Genomic DNA, 19461 nt, shown 5'->3' with positions numbered 1-19461 from the left:
TTTCTCTGTATAGCCCTGACTGTCCTGGAACTCACTCTGTAGACCAGACTGGCCTCAAACTCACAAACTCACAAAGATGCACAATGCCCCTGCTGGGGTTAAAGGTGTGCATCACCACACATGGCTACTTAAACTTATTCTTTTATTCTCGAAGAGTCTTTTTTTATGCTTAACGTTATCGGGCATAGACAGCAGCAGCAGCAGCAGCTTTTCTGGCTTCATATGTAGCTTGGCATGGGATCTTGTTAGTAGTTACTGAAGAATGACAGTGGAGGAATTTTCAGGTTCTGTTGACTCACAAGAGTGGTGTCCTGTGTTTGGTTGATTTCTGAGCTTTCCACTCACAGGCTTGTGCAAGGGCTGAGTTCAGTCCCCAGTACTAAGATGAGAGCAGAACAAATGAAACCTGAAGAAGTAGTAGATAATTGTTTTCTGTATTTGTGAAGTTTACTGACACTTAAAATGATGATCTTTATTATTACTGCATGAAAAATACAATGGGAAATACCTTTTTAACTATATTTTTGCTTGAAGTGAAAAACAGTGAAGGGTTCTTGTGATTTTTGTAGAATATTGTTTTATCATTAATACCTACTGTAGATGAGTTGTAAGTCATTGACAGATACACTTAGTATTAAAGCATAAGGGGTTGGGATATAGGTCAGGAATAGAGTCCTTGCCTGGCATGTATAAGGCCCTGATTTGATCCTGATCACTACAAAAATAAAAACATCAATTTTCTTTTAAAGTAGTCTAGTGCATGAAAAATGCAACGAAATATGAAGAACATAAAGTTTGTCCATGATGGTATAACCTAAAATTAGCTCCTGTCAGTATTTTAACATTCTGGCTATTAATCATTTTTATTACAGATAATCATTTTCTTATGTAGTAGTTCAATGTATTTGAACATATAACTGTTTGCTTTTATAGTTCTTTACTTTTGTGTAGAGGTATAGTTTAATGTAACCTGAAGGAAATAAAGTAGTTTATGATTGACAATAATTTTTTTGACTTCACAGAGACCACCTTTCATGCCTCCACCCATGGGAGCTATGCCTCCTCCTCCGGGTATGATGTTCCCACCGGGAATGCCTCCGGGGACTGCTCCTGGTGCTCCAGCACTGCCTCCCACAGAGGAGATATGGGTAGAAAATAAAACTCCAGATGGGAAGGTAAGTTACAGAACACACTCAGCTTGTTTTTATGGTGGCAAGGTAGTGAAGCTTTGGTAGCTTGAGATTGTGGTGCCTCAAGCAGTGCCGGCGATATGACTCTGGGAAGACCTGTAGTAGATTCTGCTGCAGGTACAAGGTCACGTGAAGGTCTGTCTTTTAAATGATGTCACAAATTCTCAAGACCATCTCTAAGCTTGGGAAACATTAGCAGGGATCAACATATAGTTGAGCTCATAGCTGAAATTATAGTGGAAGGATACAAAACATAGGAGAAGGTGCATGAAGTCAAATATGAAGGAAAGAGACTGAAGCTTCCCAGAGTCCCCGGGAGGAGTGAGACTGCATGGTTAATTTCTTCAGAGAGAAATGGTAACCATACATGGTAAGTATTTTCTACCAATAAACTCAGCATGAACCTAGATGTTGCTGGGATTTTCACTAGAGATTGGTCATATAGTACTGTTTAACATATTCTAAAATTCCATACTCCCAGAAAGAAAACAGACTGTAAACATAAGGGGCATTGTTTGTCTACATGATTTAGGCATAGTATGCATTCTAACTTGGAAGAGGGTGGTGGTAATCTTCTCAGGTATAGTTCTTACATGTTAGTCAAAGGCCAATTTTGCCAGCAAGAGTTTCTCATAAAGGTAGTAGTATCAGGCCTTCTTTGTTAACTTCCTGCACAAAATATGACATTGATTTTTCTCTTCTGTTTATAGAAACAGGCTTATAATTTATATTTTTTAACCTTTTCTAAGGCTTCTTTAAAACATTTTAAGACAAAATATACTAACATTTTTAATACTAGATTTTGTGATTATTATTTTTTTCTTCCTCTGCAGGTTTATTATTATAATGCTCGGACTCGTGAATCTGCATGGACCAAGCCAGATGGAGTTAAGGTTATTCAGCAATCAGAACTAACACCTATGCTTGCAGCCCAAGCACAGGTTCAGGCCCAGGCCCAGGCCCAGGCACAAGCCCAAGCCCAGGCACAAGCCCAGGCTCAAGCCCAGGCTCAAGCCCAGGCTCAGGCCCAGGCCCAGGCCCAGGCTCAGGCACAAGCCCAGGCTCAGGCTCAGGCTCAGGCCCAGGCCCAGGCCCAAGCTCAAGCACAAGCCCAGGCCCAAGCCCAGGCTCAGGCCCAGGCTCAGGCCCAAGTCCAAGCACAAGCAGTAGGCACTCCCACCCCTACCACCAGTAGCCCAGCACCTGCAGTGTCCACGTCAACACCGACATCTACCCCATCCTCCACCACAGCTACCACCACAACTGCAACTTCAGTTGCACAGACTGTATCAAGTAAGTACTGGCCTAGTGTGTTTGTATTTAGGGGTGTGAAAACAAAATAAATAACAGTATTCTAAAAATGACTGATACATCTGGCAGTACCCTTGATGTTACTTAAAATGTTTTGACATTAAAATTTCTGAGTTAGAGAAAATGAAACATTTGTATGAGTAAATTATTTTCCCAAGATAGTTGTAAAGTTTTTTTTTTTTCTTTTTTTTTTTTTTTTGAGACAGGGTTTCTCTGTGTAGCCCTGGCAGTCCTGGAACTCACTATGTAGACCAGGCTGGCTCGAACTCAGAAATCCACCTGCCTTTGCCTCCCAAGTGCTGGGATTACAGGCATGTGCCATCACTGCCCGGTGATAGTTGTAAAGTTAAGCTGTAGAAGCACAGTTACTTTAATTGACCAACACTAGTGACAACTGCTATGGCAATTACAAAATTCAGTGTGCCAGGCCCTATTTTATAGAGTTTTCTAATTGAGGGTTGAACAAAAATAATGGGAACTGATGTAGTTTATGGGATTGTTAGGGAAGTTCTGAGGCAGGACAATTTATATTGCTCAATAGACTGAGTAAGAGCAAGCCAGGAGATGGATAGCTTTAAAAATCAGGCAGATGTTTTGGAATGTTCTTCAGATGATAATTCTGGGTATATTGAAGTCAGAAGACTGTATTTTTCTGTCAACCTCTTTTAGAGAAAGTGGGACACAGAATAAGTTATACATAAATTCTGTATGTATTGTATTAGAAATACTAGGAAAGAATTTTCAAGCATCTAATCACAGTTCCAAGACTTAGAATTTTAAAAAATAAAAGTGAGAGTATATAAATACCAGATGTAAGGACTGAAGAGAAGTAGGTTTTTGCTTTTTAAACATCTCTTCTGTATATTGGTGGTTAGAATAGGGATGATTCCTATCCGTGTGTTTGAATGCACGGTCCATAGAGAGAGGCGCTACTAGGAGGTATGGCCTTGGTAGAGTAGGTATGGCCTTGGAGGAAGAAGTGTCACTGTGGAGGTGGGCTTTAAGATCATATATATTTTAGCTCAAATTAAATCCAGTGTGGAATCAGCTTCCTCCTGGCTTGCCTCTGGAAGATAGTCTCCTCTTCTGCTACCTTTGGATCAAGATGGTAGAACTTTGAGCTCCTCCAACACCGTGTCTGCCTATGATAATGGCCTGAATCTCTGAAAATGTATGCCAGCCCCAGTTAAATGTTTTCCTTTATAAAAGCTGCCTTGATCTTGTCCCTTTGCAGCAATGAAACCCTAACTAAGACAGAAGTTGGTACCAGGGACTGGGGTATAGGCCTGTGATTATGTTTGGAGGAATGTGTATATGGGGACTTTGGGCTAAATGGGCCATACTAATAGAAACATGGAAGACTGTTGTACTGAGGGTGAATTGGAATTTTGGGGCCTGACTCTAGAGGTTTCAGAGGAGAAGAATTTTAGTATGTTGCCTAAAGATTATTCTTGTTATATCTTGATGAAGAATGTGGCTGCTATTTGCCCTCATTTGAAGAGTCTGCCTGAGGCTAAGATGAAGAGATTTATATTAATTACATTGGTGAAGGAAATCTCAAAACAATCTAGCATAGACTCTATCCTGTTATGAAGAGTCTTTTGATCAGATGTAGCAAACTGAGAAAGGAAAAATATAAAATGTCTGGTTCAAAGGTTAGAGGGACACCAGTAAGTGGAATGGAGCTAAATCATGTGTTCAGAGATGCTAAATGGAATTAAAGAAGTGGTGACCTTGGGGCAAGATCCCACCAAGCTAAGCTTATTGTTTGAGTTTGCAGTTGTATGAAGGATAGTTAAAACGTGTTATGTGTTACTTTGACTTGGTTATTGTTTTCATTTGGACATAAAGAGAAATGATTGTGTGTCAGACTGACAAAGGATGGATTGTGATGGCTATTCTTGGTTGTCAGCTCTGTGATAATTGAAATGAGTTACTATCCAGAAATGGAGGGTATACCATAGTGGCCATACCTAGAAAGATCTTGTGAAAAGGAATTAAAGAAAAGCTCAGGTCCAGGCATGGTGGTACATGCCTTTAATTCCAGCACTCAGGAGACAGGCAGTCAGATCTCTGAGTTCAAAGTCAGTCTATAGAGCAAGTTCTAGGACAGCCAAGCTTAGTCAGTGAAAGAAATCATTGAAAATTGAAAGCTGGTGAAGATGTAATAGCTCAAGGGGGCTACATTCTTGCCCTGGCAAGCAGAACTTGCCAACTCTGGCTTGAGAATCAAGAATAGAAGGGTTACTGGCCCAGTTGATGCTGGTTAGCTGTAGCTAAGAAATTAATGGTGATTAAGAAAAGGCCAGGCCGGGAGGTGGTGGCGCAGGCCTGTAATCCCAGCACTCTAGGAGGTAGAGGCAGGCGGATTTCTGAGTTCGAGGCCTGCTTGGTCTACAGAGTGAGTTCCAGGACAGCCAGGGCTACACAGAGAAACCCTGTCTCAAAAAAAAAAAAAAGAAAAGAAAAAAAGAAAAAAAAAAGAAAGAAAAAAGAAAATCAAATCCAAAAACCCAAAAAGAATAAAAGAAAAGGCCAGTGTCACTGAGGAGAACTCTGGGAAATGTTTTCTAAGAGTACAAATAAGCTGTGTTCCAGAGAGAGACCTTGTACTTGCAGCCAGGCCTGGTAATGTGTAAGAAATCACCTAGATGGTACTGGTTTTTAAAGTATGAAGGGGTTATGAAGAATCTCTGAGGCTTGGCATTGTAAGAGACCAGGAAAGGCCATTGGTGAAGGTACAGTTTCAGTGGCAATTGAAGGCCCAGGACTGAAGAGGGCCAGGAGAAGAAGCAGAGGCTTGGCACCTTGCAGAGAGCCTGTGAGAGGCTATTGGAGAAGTCTAGTTGCTGAAGACCCCAGCATATTGGAGATGCCAGTACCATTGGATGACCGCCAAGAACAGCAACAGCAGTGGAGTGGAGTCAGCCAGAGCCTAGGGTGCTACAGAAGGTAGGACTGAAGTGACCCAAGTTCTTTGGAGGAGCCCAGAAGATCATGTATGGATCCCAGACATTGACTCAAGAAGCTGTGAAGTTGGCAACATCTTAAGATGTTAGAGATGCTGAGGGATACCTGCTGAGGAAATTTACAAACAGGGAGTGCAATCAACCCAAGAGAAAGAATTGTATTGCAGTCAGCAAAGCTGAAAGGAGTTGTATATCAGACATGGAGACGTATGTCCTATATCATGATAAATTGGATCTGCCTTTTGATGACTGTGATAGACCGGGGATTTTGAAGTTGCACTAAATGTATTTCGCCTTATGTTAAGGCTACAAGCCTATGGGGGCCAGGGAGTGTAATGTGGTGGTTAGAATAGGGATGGCCCTGTAGATTCATGTGTAAGAATGGCCAATAAGGAGTGGCACAGCTAGGAAGTGTGGCCTTGTTGGAGGAAGTGTGTCATTGTGGAGAGGTGGGCTTTGAGGTCTCATATATAAGTTCAAGTTAGACCCAGTGTGAAATCAGTTTTCCTGGCTGAGTGTGAAAGACAGTCCCCTTCTGCCTTCTGATCAAGATGTAGAACTCTCAGCTTCTCCAGTACTGTGCAGGCCTGAATGCTAACATGCTTCTTGCCATGATGATGGACTGAACCTCTGGAACTATAAGCCAGCTCCAATTAAGTGTTTTCCTTTAAAGAGTTGCCTTGGTCATGTGTTCCCATCACAGCAAACTCTAAGACAGTGGTATTACTCTGCAAACTTTGACTGATGATCTTGAAATTATTTTGATGTGATCATTGTTAATGTATTGCACTGTCTGAATTTCCTTATACTTTAATGATTGGTAACTTCAGAAATTTGGGAATCAGTAGCGTAAGAAATACATACTGAAGAAATATAGTCATAACAGATTCATATTCAAATTTACCTTATTGATAGAAGATCCAACTGAATAAAGTATATGTAATGAATGTGCACTGATAGATGTGTATGTCTCCCTCCTACCCCAGTACTGGTGATTGAACCCAGGGTCTTATGCATTTCAGGCAAGCACTCTGAACCCAGCTGGAGACAGTTTTAAGATATTTAGTACTAGATGTTTTGCAAGTGTAAGATATAAATGGAAGGAAAATTGGGCTGCCTCCCTGGATCATGGTCTTGGGCTTATGGTTTTTTATGCTTGAGTGTCAAGGCAGAAACCTTCCAGTGATTGATGGAGTATGTGGTGGTGGTGATGGAAGCAGGGTCTTAAAGGCAGTATAGCACCATGTGCAGGCTCTTGTTGCTTAAGGTCTCTCTTGGGTAGGGTGCTACTTTAAGGGACATACATGGTTATGTAGCTGTTTCATTTGCACTGTGTGCTCCATTTCTGTGTCTAAAACCCTCATCAGTGAGTGCTCCTCTCTTTCCTGCTGTTTAATAAAGTCATGCTTTCTTCATTGCTTTTGTACCAGTTTTTATACTGCATGCCTGAATATTCTGGTATTGTGGTTCTGGCTTTACTATTTTTTCACTTGTACATAGCCACTGGTCTCTTTTTGGAATCCACACTAGGTTAAATAGCGTGGATAGTGGTGTCGTGCTCTAGCAGTCATTTGAACACATGGGACTCGTAGGAACTTACTCATTATCTTGGCATATCCTCCCCCCCACCCCCAATGTCTTTTCATTGCCTTTATCCTTCTCCTTAGATTCATTACCCTTTAAGCAAGGGCAGAATACCATGTTTTGGAGAGTAAGAGTGAGTTGAGTGAATATTTTTTGCCATCTCCTAGGTTGTAATCTTTTCCAATAGAAATTTTATGTTCCTATAAACTCATTTTCCTGGCATTGGTCCTTTGGACCATAGTTTTAGTAATCTGAACACAATTAATATTTTAAAATTTAGTTCTGTGAATGACAGTATAGATATGTGGTTATATGGGAATAAACATTCAGACCATTTATTTTACTTGAAGTTGAGCATAAGCTTTTTTGTTTTTTGTTTGTTTTGTTTTGCAAGTTTATGGGAACTGATCATGAAGTCAACTTCTCGGGGAAATCAGGAAGAACAAATGTATCTTTAGCCAGTTTAGTGGTCTGCAAATGCTGAATGGTGTATGTATGGGGCTGAGCAAAACGTTGCATGTACTTTGTCTTTTTCACACTGTTATAAATTATATTAATATGATACTGTACCCTAAAGCCGGGTCTATGCTAGACCAACAGTTCATTCCTGGGCCTTGAAGATACTTGTTTGGCCCTACTGTCTATGTAGCCAAGGTGAGTTCCTCATTAACAAGTAAATCACTCACCTCCTCCCAGCCTAAGTGAGGTTTTCATTTAGAAGCTAGAAGATGGCGGTGGACAGAGTTTTGTTTGCATGTGGACAGTACACTTAGGTTTGTGTTCAGCCCCGTGCTTTTATTAAAAATTGAAGTTTGCTTAAAGATTGAGATTAATGTTACTAATTTGGCAACTTTACTCTTCGTCTGATACAGGTACAGTTTTATGTTTAACAAAAAAAAACCTGAAAAGCTAGTAAATTATAGTGGATTTTATTTGAAACTAGGTGAGTTATAAATTACATGTTTTATTAGAGTTAAAACCTTTAAAAATGTGACGTATAGATTTTATTTTATTTTTATTTATTTATTGATTTATTATTATTTTTTTGAGACAGGGTTTCTCTGTGTAGCCCTGACTCTCCTGGAACTCACTCTGTAGACCAGGATGGCCTCGAACTCAGAAACCCGCCTGCCTCTGCCTCCCAGAGTGCTGGCATTACAGGCGTGCGCCACCACGCCCGGTGTAATGTTTTTTTAGGATGTGAGATAATTGAGGTATTTTCTGTTCCGTTCATTCCCATCCAGTTAGTTGTGTGCATATCTTTTCTCACTCTGTTCTTTCTAGCTTAGACAGTTCCAGAAATGCAATGGATCTCTCTTCCTGTGCATTTTCCTATTTGACTCATCACATGCATCCTTCATTTACATTTATAAAATCTTGCCAATAATGTGAGAACACACTGTAATATGCACTAACATGTAGTTTCCTACCCTGTTTTCTCTGCGAAAGCATTGCCCTTTCCCTGCTCAGCAGAGGGAGACTTGCTGACCCTGACTCCAGGCTTGTCCGTGTGCTTCATGTCTTAGACTTGAGTGTGAACTTTAGATTTGTGAACACAGCTGCTCTCTACCCTTTCCTCTACTCATGCTTCTCATAATAATGAAATAAGAAAAATGAGTTTAATACCTCAATATAAGGATTTCTCTGTCCTCCCTGTATCTGAACAGATTAGGTATTGGTTCCATTTTGTGCCCTACTGTTTTGCTTTTGTTTAACTATTTTAAAGCTTCTTGAAAATGTTTTGTGACACAGTTTCATTCAGTGCAAGAGATGATGGGCCTTCAGATACTGAGTGAGTGAGTGAGTGAGTGAGTGAGTGAGTGAGGGAAGAGTACAGCCAGAAGGGTCTTGAGGAATGATGCATGTTGCTTTCTCTTTCATCAGCACCCACAACACAAGACCAGACCCCAAGTTCTGCTGTCTCAGTTGCCACGCCTACAGTTAGTGTTTCAGCTCCTGCTCCTACAGCCACACCTGTGCAGACTGTACCCCAGCCACACCCACAGACGTTACCTCCTGCAGTTCCTCACTCAGTACCTCAGCCGGCAGCCGCAATACCTGCTTTCCCACCAGTAATGGTGCCTCCGTTCCGCGTGCCCCTTCCTGGCATGCCGATCCCACTTCCAGGTAAACGCAGACCACACTTGATCTTCTAGCTGTTTCTCATTGTCAGTTTGTTCTCATGTGTCTGTTGCATTTGAAATTGCCTTGAATCTCACCTGTTTGAGATGGTTTTGAAGGATTCATGGCTAACTGCAATATTTTTTCTTAAGTTTTGGTAAATGTCCTTTTTTGTTGTTGTTTACATGTCTTAAAATTAGTCACATTTAAAAATACACTTATTTTGGATAATAGCCTCAATAAATTAAATTTTTTTTGTTTGTAAATATGTTCTAAATGTGATTTTTTTTTAAAAAAAGAGATTGAATCTATGAAGTTGATAAATTATAAGTTATAACATCTAGCACAGGTTAAATAATGTACACCGTATATCATTCTAACACATCATATGCATTCAGTCTTAAGTTTTGTAAACATCTCAGGTAGATTTGCAGACAGGTTTAATTAATTTTTTTGTCCAGTGTCACTTAGTTAAATGACAGTGTTAGGATTTGATCTGCTGTCCTCCAGATCCAGGTATCAAACTCTTAATAATCATGTTGTACTAGGAAGAATGTGAGTCGGTTAATTGTGGACAGATTGATATAAGACAGAAATCAGAAGGTTTCTTTACAAAATTTATGAAGTAGAGTATAACCTATATTATTTAAAAGTTTCTTAGGGCGGATTTGTGTGTGTTATTGTACAGGGAATTACGAAGAGTAGAGAACGAGTTAAAAGATTTGTGGAGAAGTTTTCCATTAGGGAACTCATAAAGGTTTTGTTGGGCATCCTTATTTGAGTGCATTTGTTGTTAAATGAATGTATTTAATCCTTGATCCATGATTCGTTTCTTATGTGTTGTAGCTGAAAATACTGTTACCGTAGACAAGTTTTACAAGGCTAGCTTGTGGTAAGGATGAAGAGGACCCTGGCTTCTGTCTCACACTTCCTAAGGCTATTGCATTTAGTATACAGGGTTCTGTGTAAAAGGAGAGGTCTGAGTGAATATATTTAAATGTTAAAGATTTCCAAGAACCAAAAATTAAGGAACTGGCGTTTATTGGATTAAAAAATCTTTTATACATTATTAATATAGTGCTAGAATGATATAGTAGATAAGTGCTAGAGAAAAAATGCCTTATATGTGAAGGTTAGAATTGCTAGTCATTTAAAAATAAGAAAAACAAGTTGTTTGCTGCTAACGATTTTTTTCTTGAGTTATATTTAAGGCATTCTGAGTACTTAATTCTGCATCTTATTTTTGTAGGAAAGTAACAAGTGCGGAATGGTTTGACAAATGTTAAACCCTTTTTCTTTTTAAAAACTATTATTATTATTATTATTATTTAGTGTCTTGCTATGTGGTCCAGTCTAACCTAGAACTCCCTTGCCTAGTCTTCAAGCCTTGTGTGGTACTCTGTTGTATAGTTAGGACAGGGTCAAGGCTGGTTCTAGGTTTAGAGTGTGAAGATGCCAAGCTCTTAACTTGTAGAGAACAGACTGAGAGAAGGCATTGCCTTTGAAAGGATGTTCACTGTGTTCTATATGCTTTTACTAGAGCAGAGAAAAAAGGCAGAGGGTACGTGTTATTAGCAAAGATTTATGGAAAGTGGAAGTTTGTCAAATTCCTCATTTCATACTTTCTAAAAATTTCGAATAGATGGTAGTGACCACAAAATGAAAATGATACTTGTGAAACTTGGCAGTAAAAGACACTTAAAAAATGGCAGCCACTAATGATATTTTGTAGGTTAACTGGAAGAAAACTGATCCCCCCTCCTGTGTGTGTGTGTGTGTGTGTCTGTGTCTGTGTGTCTGTGTCTGTGCACGCGCGCGCGCGAGCGTGTGTTTGCTTGCTTGCTTGCCTGTGTGTGTTTCTGGGGCTTGAACTCAGGGACTTGTATAGGGAAGGCAAGTGTTAATACTCCTGAGCTGTACTCCAAACTCAAGAATTCTCCAACTGGGTAGCAGTTGGGTTGTCCAAGCTACCAGGATTCTTTGACAGGTGTCTTATAGAAAGCAAGAGTAATATTTGTTGGTACTGAGGCCTTTCTGATTTGATACTTGTTTTTTTTTTTTTTTTTCTTTCCATTAACCTTTTCTCTAAGTTCTACAAGGTGTTTTAGTGAAAGGCAAAAACACTTATTTTTTACCCCCCCAAATTTTTGTCTGTCATTATAGTTAGATCCTACCTTTCTGTCAGCTCTGTGTTAAGGTGAATTGGAAGGATTTATTTGTGTTATTTATTTTGCAGCTTGAAATTGTATTTGTAATAGCATTGTCTGGTTGTAATAAGGATGACTAAGATGAAGGGAAGTAGTAGAAGATTTAGATGAACTAAAAGGTGGGAATAGATTAGGATTAGAGGTGTTTCCTTCTAAAACTGAAATCTTACTTGTAATTTTAAGAAATTTACTGTCATTGATATCAGAATCCAAAATGCTAAGTGGAATTTTCTAATTTCCTAATAGAGCATATTTTGAGGACAGCATAATTGGTAGCAAAATTGGACAAAAACTTCCCCTTTTAAAAAAGGTTAGTATTTTAGGTATGTGGTTATTTTGTGAGTATTCATTATATGCTTGTAATATTTTCAGGGAAAGCCTTAGATTTATCTGTTTAGGTTGAGAAGAAACATATGCTAATAGTTATGTAGAGAAACTTAAGTTGGCTCAGTTGGTTTTTATCATTGGCAGTTATGTCTGAATATGAAGATATTTGATTCACTTAGAGTTGTATAATGAAAATGTTTTGGAGATTAGTTTAAGAAACTAGACTTTGGAGGAAAGTTTTATCCTACGGCTGCTTACTAGGTTTGGTGATCCTGTAGATGGTAGGATTTATATTAACGAAACTTACAGCCTGAAAACTTCTTTTATGAAGTGATTTTTTTTTCTTTTACTTTGTTTCAACATTAGGGAAATAAAACAATACATACAGCTTTCTTCACTCAGCATGCTTTTATAACTTGGGAATTTTATTTTGGTTTAAAGTTAGTAGGAAGTTTAGTGTTAGTCTTTATGTGAAATGGTAATGAAATTAAGGTACTTCAAAATTTGGTGCTTTTGGATGTGTGTGTGTGTGTGTGTGTGCGTGCGCATGTGTGTGTGTGAGAACATCATTTAAATTATTTGAAAACACAGTTTTAATTTTTATTTTACTTTCTTAACTAGGAGAGACTTCTTTTCCCACCCTTCAGTGGGAAAGTTTTACTTTTAATACAGTATTTTACATATTTTAAATTTGCAGTACCAAACTAAGTTGAGTTTTTTTCCAGGTACAAAACAGTAAAAATTATTTTCCTTTGATTCTTCAGATTTTTTTTTGAAACATTTTAAAATTCACAATCAATTTTGAATTTCCTCAGTTTTCCAGCTTTTCTTTTCACCTTTTATCATCATTCTAATACATCATGATGAGTCTTCCTCCTCCTCAAACTGTACGTAAGAACTGTAAGAACAGACACGTGCTCCTTCAGCCAGCCTAAGTGACAACAGACAGTGCCTGAGAGCCTCAGAGGGGACCAGTGTAGTGTTGCATTGCCTTGCCTCTGCGGTGTTCCATGTTGGCGCCATTCCACGTGGCAGGCACTAAACAGATATTTTGACACTAGTTAATGCTAGCCGCTCTCTCCATCTGTGCTTTCTTTTTAATTGTTACTGCAGTGGAATATTTGAATTCATTTTATGCCTAAATTTTTTCTTATTCCCTCTGCCCCGTCTTTTCCTTTTTATTTTTGCATAGTTGTACCTTACCATTCAGCCCTAGCATTTGGTTTCAAATGAGCATCAGCATAGCAAAAGTATCTTGTCAGACAGTGCTGTGTGCAGTGCCTCGTACTGGCGTGTAAGCATCCACAGCTGGGTTTGATGTCTGGTGGGAAAAGGTCCCACATAAGAATTTATTAGTGTGTAACAAAGGGGGTTTCCTTTGTTGAATTTAAACAATTGAGGCTCCTTCAAACATGAGAGCTGGTAGGTAACTGGTGTTGTAGCTAGAAATAGCAACACTTGTTTTGGCACTACTTCCCACAAAGTGTCAAAGAGCTATTTTATTCCATTCTTGGTCATTCTCATTGGAAATAGATTGTAACTTGTAGTGGTCCATTATTTCCCTGAATCCCAGTGGTAGCCGACATACAGTGGCAGCTCTCCAACCAATGCTTGCTTATCCATTTTACAGGTGTAGCAATGATGCAAATAGTCAGCTGCCCGTATGTAAAGACAGTCGCTACCACCAAGACCGGTAATTTTAAAACCATCTTAGTTTGTTTTGTCTGTAAGTTGGCATGGTAGTGAATGTTGTTGTTTATCCTTTTATTTATTTATTTTTGCCCTAGTGAGTGGAGCTTAAAAAATATTTTTCTTTTTAATGAGCAGTTTAAATGCAGTTGTCATATTTGGCCAACACTTAATTTCCCAATTTCCTGTAGCATTAGTGTCTTTGGTTCACAAAAGTAAATGAGGTCAGATCACTTTATATATCTTAATTTATGTAATAAGTGTAAACAACTTCATTCTCATATTCATAACATTTAATTTTATTTTTGATGTATGTTTTTAAGTTAAATATAAAATGTCATTTCCATGTGTAAAATGATGTGATTACACTTGCATGCAAGTGACTATGTGTGTGTGATATTTGTATATAGCATACATTTGCATTTTAAAGTTACCAAAGTAAAACTCCTGGAATCTAGATTCTAGGATTTTGTTTTCTGTTTGGATTCTTGTATCCATCCTTAGATTAACAGTATTTATTTAGCATTATAAAAAACAAAAATTGTGGCTTGTCTTTTAAAAATAGATCTGCCTTTTTAAGGAAAAGGGTAATTTGATAGTCTACATATTTATCATTTGGCATTGGTAATAGTTGTTTTACTTTAAAACTAAGAATTTTTTTTTCTGATCCCTTTAACTATTTTAGAAGTAGGGACTAATTTTGGGTTAGGAATTACACTCAGTGACTGTTATCATTTCTTTAGAATTTTAAAACTTAAAAGTGTATTTCTGTTTTTAGTATATCATGGTAGTTAAACATTGTCATAGAGAACACCTAAACTTTTGACTCTTCTTGAGATATTTCTTGGATCCAATTTTGTATCTATTTGAATTTAGAATCAAAAGCCCAGGGAAGTAGAGTCAATACTTATATCACCTTTTATATACTATTCTTGTTCCAACTATTTAATATTTACCAGGAAGATTTCACTTGTGGTTTTATTTTACATTATGTTTTACTACTTAGATCTAACTTTTTATTAATTTTTTTAGGTGTATTACCAGGAATGGCCCCTCCTATAGTACCCATGATACACCCCCAGGTTGCTATTGCAGCTTCACCTGCTACCTTAGCTGGAGCAACGGCAGTTTCTGAGTGGACTGAATATAAAACAGCAGATGGGAAGACGTACTATTACAATAATAGAACACTAGAATCAACATGGGAAAAGCCCCAAGAACTGAAGGAAAAAGGTATAGTTGTTTTGTGACTCAGGACATAGTATGTATAGTATGAACTGTAATAAGTAGAATGCTATTTGAAATTCCTACTTTATAAGCTAAAATATAGTTTTAAAATATTCATGTATATTAACACATTTTTCAGTTATTAGGTGCTGCATAATTATATTGTCATTATGGAGGTTTATGATACCGATCAACAAAATTTAGGTCTTTGGAGCCTAGTATGTGGCAGACTCTTAATGCTCTATGTTGTGAGTCCCTGCTTTTCAACATAGTTCAGTATTTTATGGATGGTTGCTGCACATGATACAGGTGACTTGAGAATATGTTCTCTTGAAGTCAGCAGGTTAAAGAATTTCAGTAATATTAGTGATAGTACCAAGAAGGGCATTTTATATTTATGGTTAGCATATGGAATATCTCAACTGCTTATTTCATAGAAATTATTTTAAAAATTACAGAAAAACTTTTGAATGACATCATCTTAGTTTTTTAACAGAAAAATTAGATGAGAAGATTAAAGAACCAATTAAGGAGGCATCTGAAGAGCCATTGCCAATGGAGACAGAGGAGGAAGATCCTAAGGAGGAACCTATAAAGGAGATTAAGGAGGTAAAGGCCCAAGGCTTGCTAAATTGCAGGGTCGGCCTGAGTGCTGGGCAGTGTGTACATAGAACTGAACTGTATTTGCCCTATAGTAAAATAGTTGTCAATTTGACCTCTGAAAGTGTGAAGTTCTAATAGTTTTTCCTGTGAAAGTTTCATTAATTTTTTAAAGGTAGTTTTTGTTTTTAGTACTTTTCTTTGAAAATTTCATTAATTCTTTTGTGTATTTTTTATTTTATTTTTTTTACTTTAAAGTGCGTGCGTATTTTTATTGCATTTGTAGTATTCGTGGGTACCCCTCGAGGCCAGAATAGAGTACCAGATCCACTGGGGCTTTAGTTACAGGTAGTTATAAATTGCTTTTTATGGGAGCTAAGAACTGAACTCAGGCACCAAAGGAGCAGTACACACCTCTTACAGCTGAGTCATCTCTTTAGCCCTTTCCTTTTTATACTTAGTCAAAGTCCATTGAAAGAAAGGGTCTTGGACTAGAGGTTGGACCTAATCTTCAAACTCTTGATGTGCAGACTAGTTTGAGTTTAAGTTAGAAGTACAACTTACTAGTTGAGTGTATTTCATCTGCCCTCTCCACTGTCTCTGTATGGAATGGTCCTTTTGTAACACTTGATTCTGATTTTTGGGAGGTGCTTTTATTCTCTTAAGATGACAATGATAATTATGTTTCAGTACTACAGAAGTTAGCAGAAGAAAGACGTTAAAGGAAGAGGTCTTCTAATTATCTCTACTGTAGTTATTTTGGTTGTTTTGCTCCCCCCCCCCCCCCCCAGACAGGGTTTCTCTGTGTAGCGCTGGCTGTCTTGGAACTCACTCTGTAGACCAGGTTGGCCTTGAACTCAGAAATCCGCCTGTCTCTGCCTCCAAAGCGCTGGGATTAAAGGCATACGCCACCACTGCCTGGCTGTTATTTCGGTTGTAAGTGCATAGCTGGTATGTCTAAGATAGGGCCAGTTGTTGCTGCTTGTTTCTGCTGATGTGTAAATTAGCTCTTTTTTTTTTTTTTTTGGATTTGTTTTTTTGAGACAGGGTTTCTCTGTATAGCCCTGGCTGTCCTGGAACTTACTCTGTAGACCAGTCTGGCCTTGAACTCAGAAATCCTCCTGCCTCTGCCTCCCAGAGTGCTGGGATTACAGGTGTGCACCACCACTGCCCAGCTGTGATTCAGCTCTTAATATAGGGCAAGGATGTAGGACTTTTGAGAAATTCTGACTAAGTCTCCCCTTGGAGTTCTTTTTTTTTTTTTTTTTTAAAGATTTATTTATTATATGTAAGCACACTGTAGCACACCAGAAGAGGGCGTCAGATCTTTTTACGGATGGTTGTGAGCCACCATGTGGGTGCTGGGATTCAAACTCATGACCTTCAGAAGAGCAGTCAGTGCTCTTACCTGCTGAGCCATCTCTCCAGTCCCCCCTCTTGGAGTTCTTACAAGAGATCTTGGGTTGGTTTTCATTTGAGGTATTTTTAATGATAGTTTGTCTTGTGTTAATAATTTGATACAATATTACTACCCTTAGGAGCCCAAAGAAGAAGAGATGACTGAAGAAGAAAAGGCTGCCCAGAAGGCAAAGCCAGTAGCTACTACTCCTATTCCCGGTACTCCGTGGTATGTACTTAACTGATCAATTTTATTTTTTTATTTATACTTGATTGTTTAAATGACATTTCTGTAGGAAGAAAAAATATTTTAAAAGTATAGATCAGATACATTGTTTTAAACTGTTGGATATTTTGATTCTTGTTGGAGTGTTTAGACCTAGAATTCAGTTGCCATAAGTGTTTTCTATAATTATCACACAAAAATCTTCTTCCCTTCATGGTCCTGTACTGCTCCTCTTGGGTATTAATTTGATAATTGTTTGAACTCCTGTGAGATCTTCAACCTGTTTCTTGCTGTTTGATGTTGTAAATTTATTTATATGCAAGTATATACATGCATATGTAGCCTCTCACTGGAATTATTACAGAACTCTATGACGTTTTCTTCAATTATGGAGTAATCTACTTATCATTTCTTCTTGGGCTTGGTTTTTCTGTTCTTCCTCTGCCACATTAGTGTCTCTTCTATTACTTCTCTTGCTTATTTAACCCTTACATACACTGACTTGTTAGTTCCTGAAGTTTTGTCCTTGTTTTGCTACTTTTGTTCTTGTCCCTCTTTGCTCTCCCCAGGCCCCATTTTTTCCAGTAGTGGCCCTGCATCTGTGTTTAAAAACCACGTTTGTGAGATAATGTTGAATAGGTACCTTTGTTTCTGAATTTTCCACAAAATAGCAAGCAGATCTTGGGTGTGATCAGGTAAAACTTTGATCTTTTGACTTTCCTTGCTTGTGTACATGAGTGATGTTAGTAGCTGATAATGCTGGTCAGATCAATTATTGATATCTAGATCAGTGATTTTCAATCAGCAGTAATTTTATTCCTCAGTGGAGATAACTGCAAAATGTTGGAGACATTTTTGGTTGTTAAAGCTTGCAGATTGTGGGGGCTGGAGAGATAGCTCAGTGGTTAAGAGCACTGACTTCTTTTCCAGAGGTCCTGAGTTCAGTTCCTAGCAACCACATGTAATGGGATCCACCTGTAATGGGATCCAATGCCCTTTTCTGGTGTGTCTAAGAGAGCGACAGTGTACTCATATACATAAATAAATATTTTTAAAAAAAACCCTTGAAAATTGTTAATAGCTTGTAGTAATAGATAAATGGCAGTTGTGTTCAATACCTTACCATGCACATCTCCTTAAGTATAGAAGTTATATTCCCAACATGTTTTTAGTGCAAGGTTGTAAATCCCTAGACTAGATCCTATAAATTATTAAGGATTGACAGTGCTGTGTCTTTGTATTAACTATTTTTACTTTATTAATTGAAATATCTGGAGAGAGATCCTCATCTTAAAGGGACAGATTGTATTAGGAAGGATTTACAGTTCCAGAATAGTTGGCTTAAATGTTTTTATGTTTCTGTCTGGAAGAGGGATTATCTTCACTGATACCCGTTGTCCTGTTTCTGGCTCTCAAATGATTCATTCCTGATCTTGTTATGATTCATGCTTTTGTTTTTTTCTGTTGTGACAAGATGGTGAGGCTTGTCTTGTGCATTTCCAGTTTGAGACTCAGTTGGTTTTCCAAGGAGATGTAGTTCCTTTTTATGAGAAGTTGCATTTATAGGTCACAATGTTAAATATAGGGGTAGTGCTGCTATTGAATTCTTACTAGTTTAAAAGACTATAGTGGATTTAGATGGAAGACCACATTTATAGGGACAGTAAAACTTCGTGCTACTTTGTGCCATGAGGCTTACACTGCCATTCTTTTGAACTACATCGTCTCACATCTTTGAATTTCTGCTTTTTCTGTGAAAATGACTGTTCCTCAGTGATTATTATTTGCATTTCTTACACAGGTCCCAGTGTCAGCACTAACACTACCTTTAATACAATTCTAAGGCTGTTTAAACTGTTCTCTAGTTATTTTTATGTGTAGGGAATATCACTAAGGGTTGTAATAAAAAATGTGTTTTAAAGACCCTAGGTATAGTTTTCTGTGAATGTATTTCACTGATTTGATAAACTTTTTTAAATTAAATTGATTATGTAAAACGTGTCTGAAATAGTCTGTATTTAATAATACACAGGCTCCTCCTAAGTTTGATTTCTCTGTGGTCATGAAAACCTGTTAAGCAGCTTCACCCCTTATTCTGTTCGGGGTTTCATGTTTCACATATGGACCTGTCCAGAGTAGCTTCATGTTCCTTTAGACTGTGTGTGTGTAATTATTGCTTTTTTCTTTTTCCTGTTCTGGACCAGTTGTAATTTGTATGTCTAGACATTTGGATCTAATCTTCCCTCTAAGCCCTTAATTGTATTTCTTATGAATTTTTTTAAAGATTTTATTTATTCATTTAATGTATGTCTACACTGTAGCTGTTTTTAGACACACTAGAAGAGAGTATTGGATCCCATTACAGATGATTGTGAGTCTCCATGTGATTGCTGGGAATTGAAGTCAGGACCTCTGGAAGGACAGTCAGTGCTCTTAACCTCTGAGCCTTCTTAATGACCTTTATCTTTAGGTTTTTCTTCATCATTGGTCTTTTAAGTTATATAGTGAATTTTTTTTTTTCTTAAGGAGGGGGTATGGGTTGAAAGTGGAGGAGGGCTAAAGATGTCTTCCCAATCTGATATCCTAAGCAGGGCAATAAAAAACAAAGCAAC

General features: G+C 38.0%; 1 protein-coding gene across 6 annotated transcripts in view; it reads left to right on the top strand.

Moving 5' to 3' along the window:
* Window positions 1–19461, top strand: part of Tcerg1 (transcription elongation regulator 1) — a 60735-nt gene that overhangs the window by 9559 nt on the left and 31715 nt on the right. For 4 of the 6 annotated variants that reach the window (XR_007980684.1, XM_052201402.1, XM_052201401.1 and 1 more), the window contains exons 3-9: window positions 1023–1175; window positions 2024–2483; window positions 8939–9181; window positions 13340–13402; window positions 14431–14631; window positions 15122–15234; window positions 16764–16852. Coding sequence is in view for 5 of the 6 variants with exons in the window: in XM_052201402.1 (XP_052057362.1) it covers window positions 1023–1175; window positions 2024–2483; window positions 8939–9181; window positions 13340–13402; window positions 14431–14631; window positions 15122–15234; window positions 16764–16852 (1322 nt within the window). In the remaining variant the exon portion in view is untranslated. The remainder of the gene's footprint in view (window positions 1–1022; window positions 1176–2023; window positions 2484–8938; window positions 9182–13339; window positions 13403–14430; window positions 14632–15121; window positions 15235–16763; window positions 16853–19461) is intronic. The other 2 variants (XM_052201404.1, XM_052201403.1) reach the window with 1 other exon arrangement.

This window comes from Apodemus sylvaticus, chromosome 13 (genome assembly GCF_947179515.1).
Source record: "Apodemus sylvaticus chromosome 13, mApoSyl1.1, whole genome shotgun sequence".
Classification (NCBI taxonomy): Eukaryota; Metazoa; Chordata; class Mammalia; order Rodentia; family Muridae; genus Apodemus; species Apodemus sylvaticus.
Note: the sequence above shows the minus strand (reverse complement) of the source record. Positions and strands in the feature narration are given on the sequence as shown.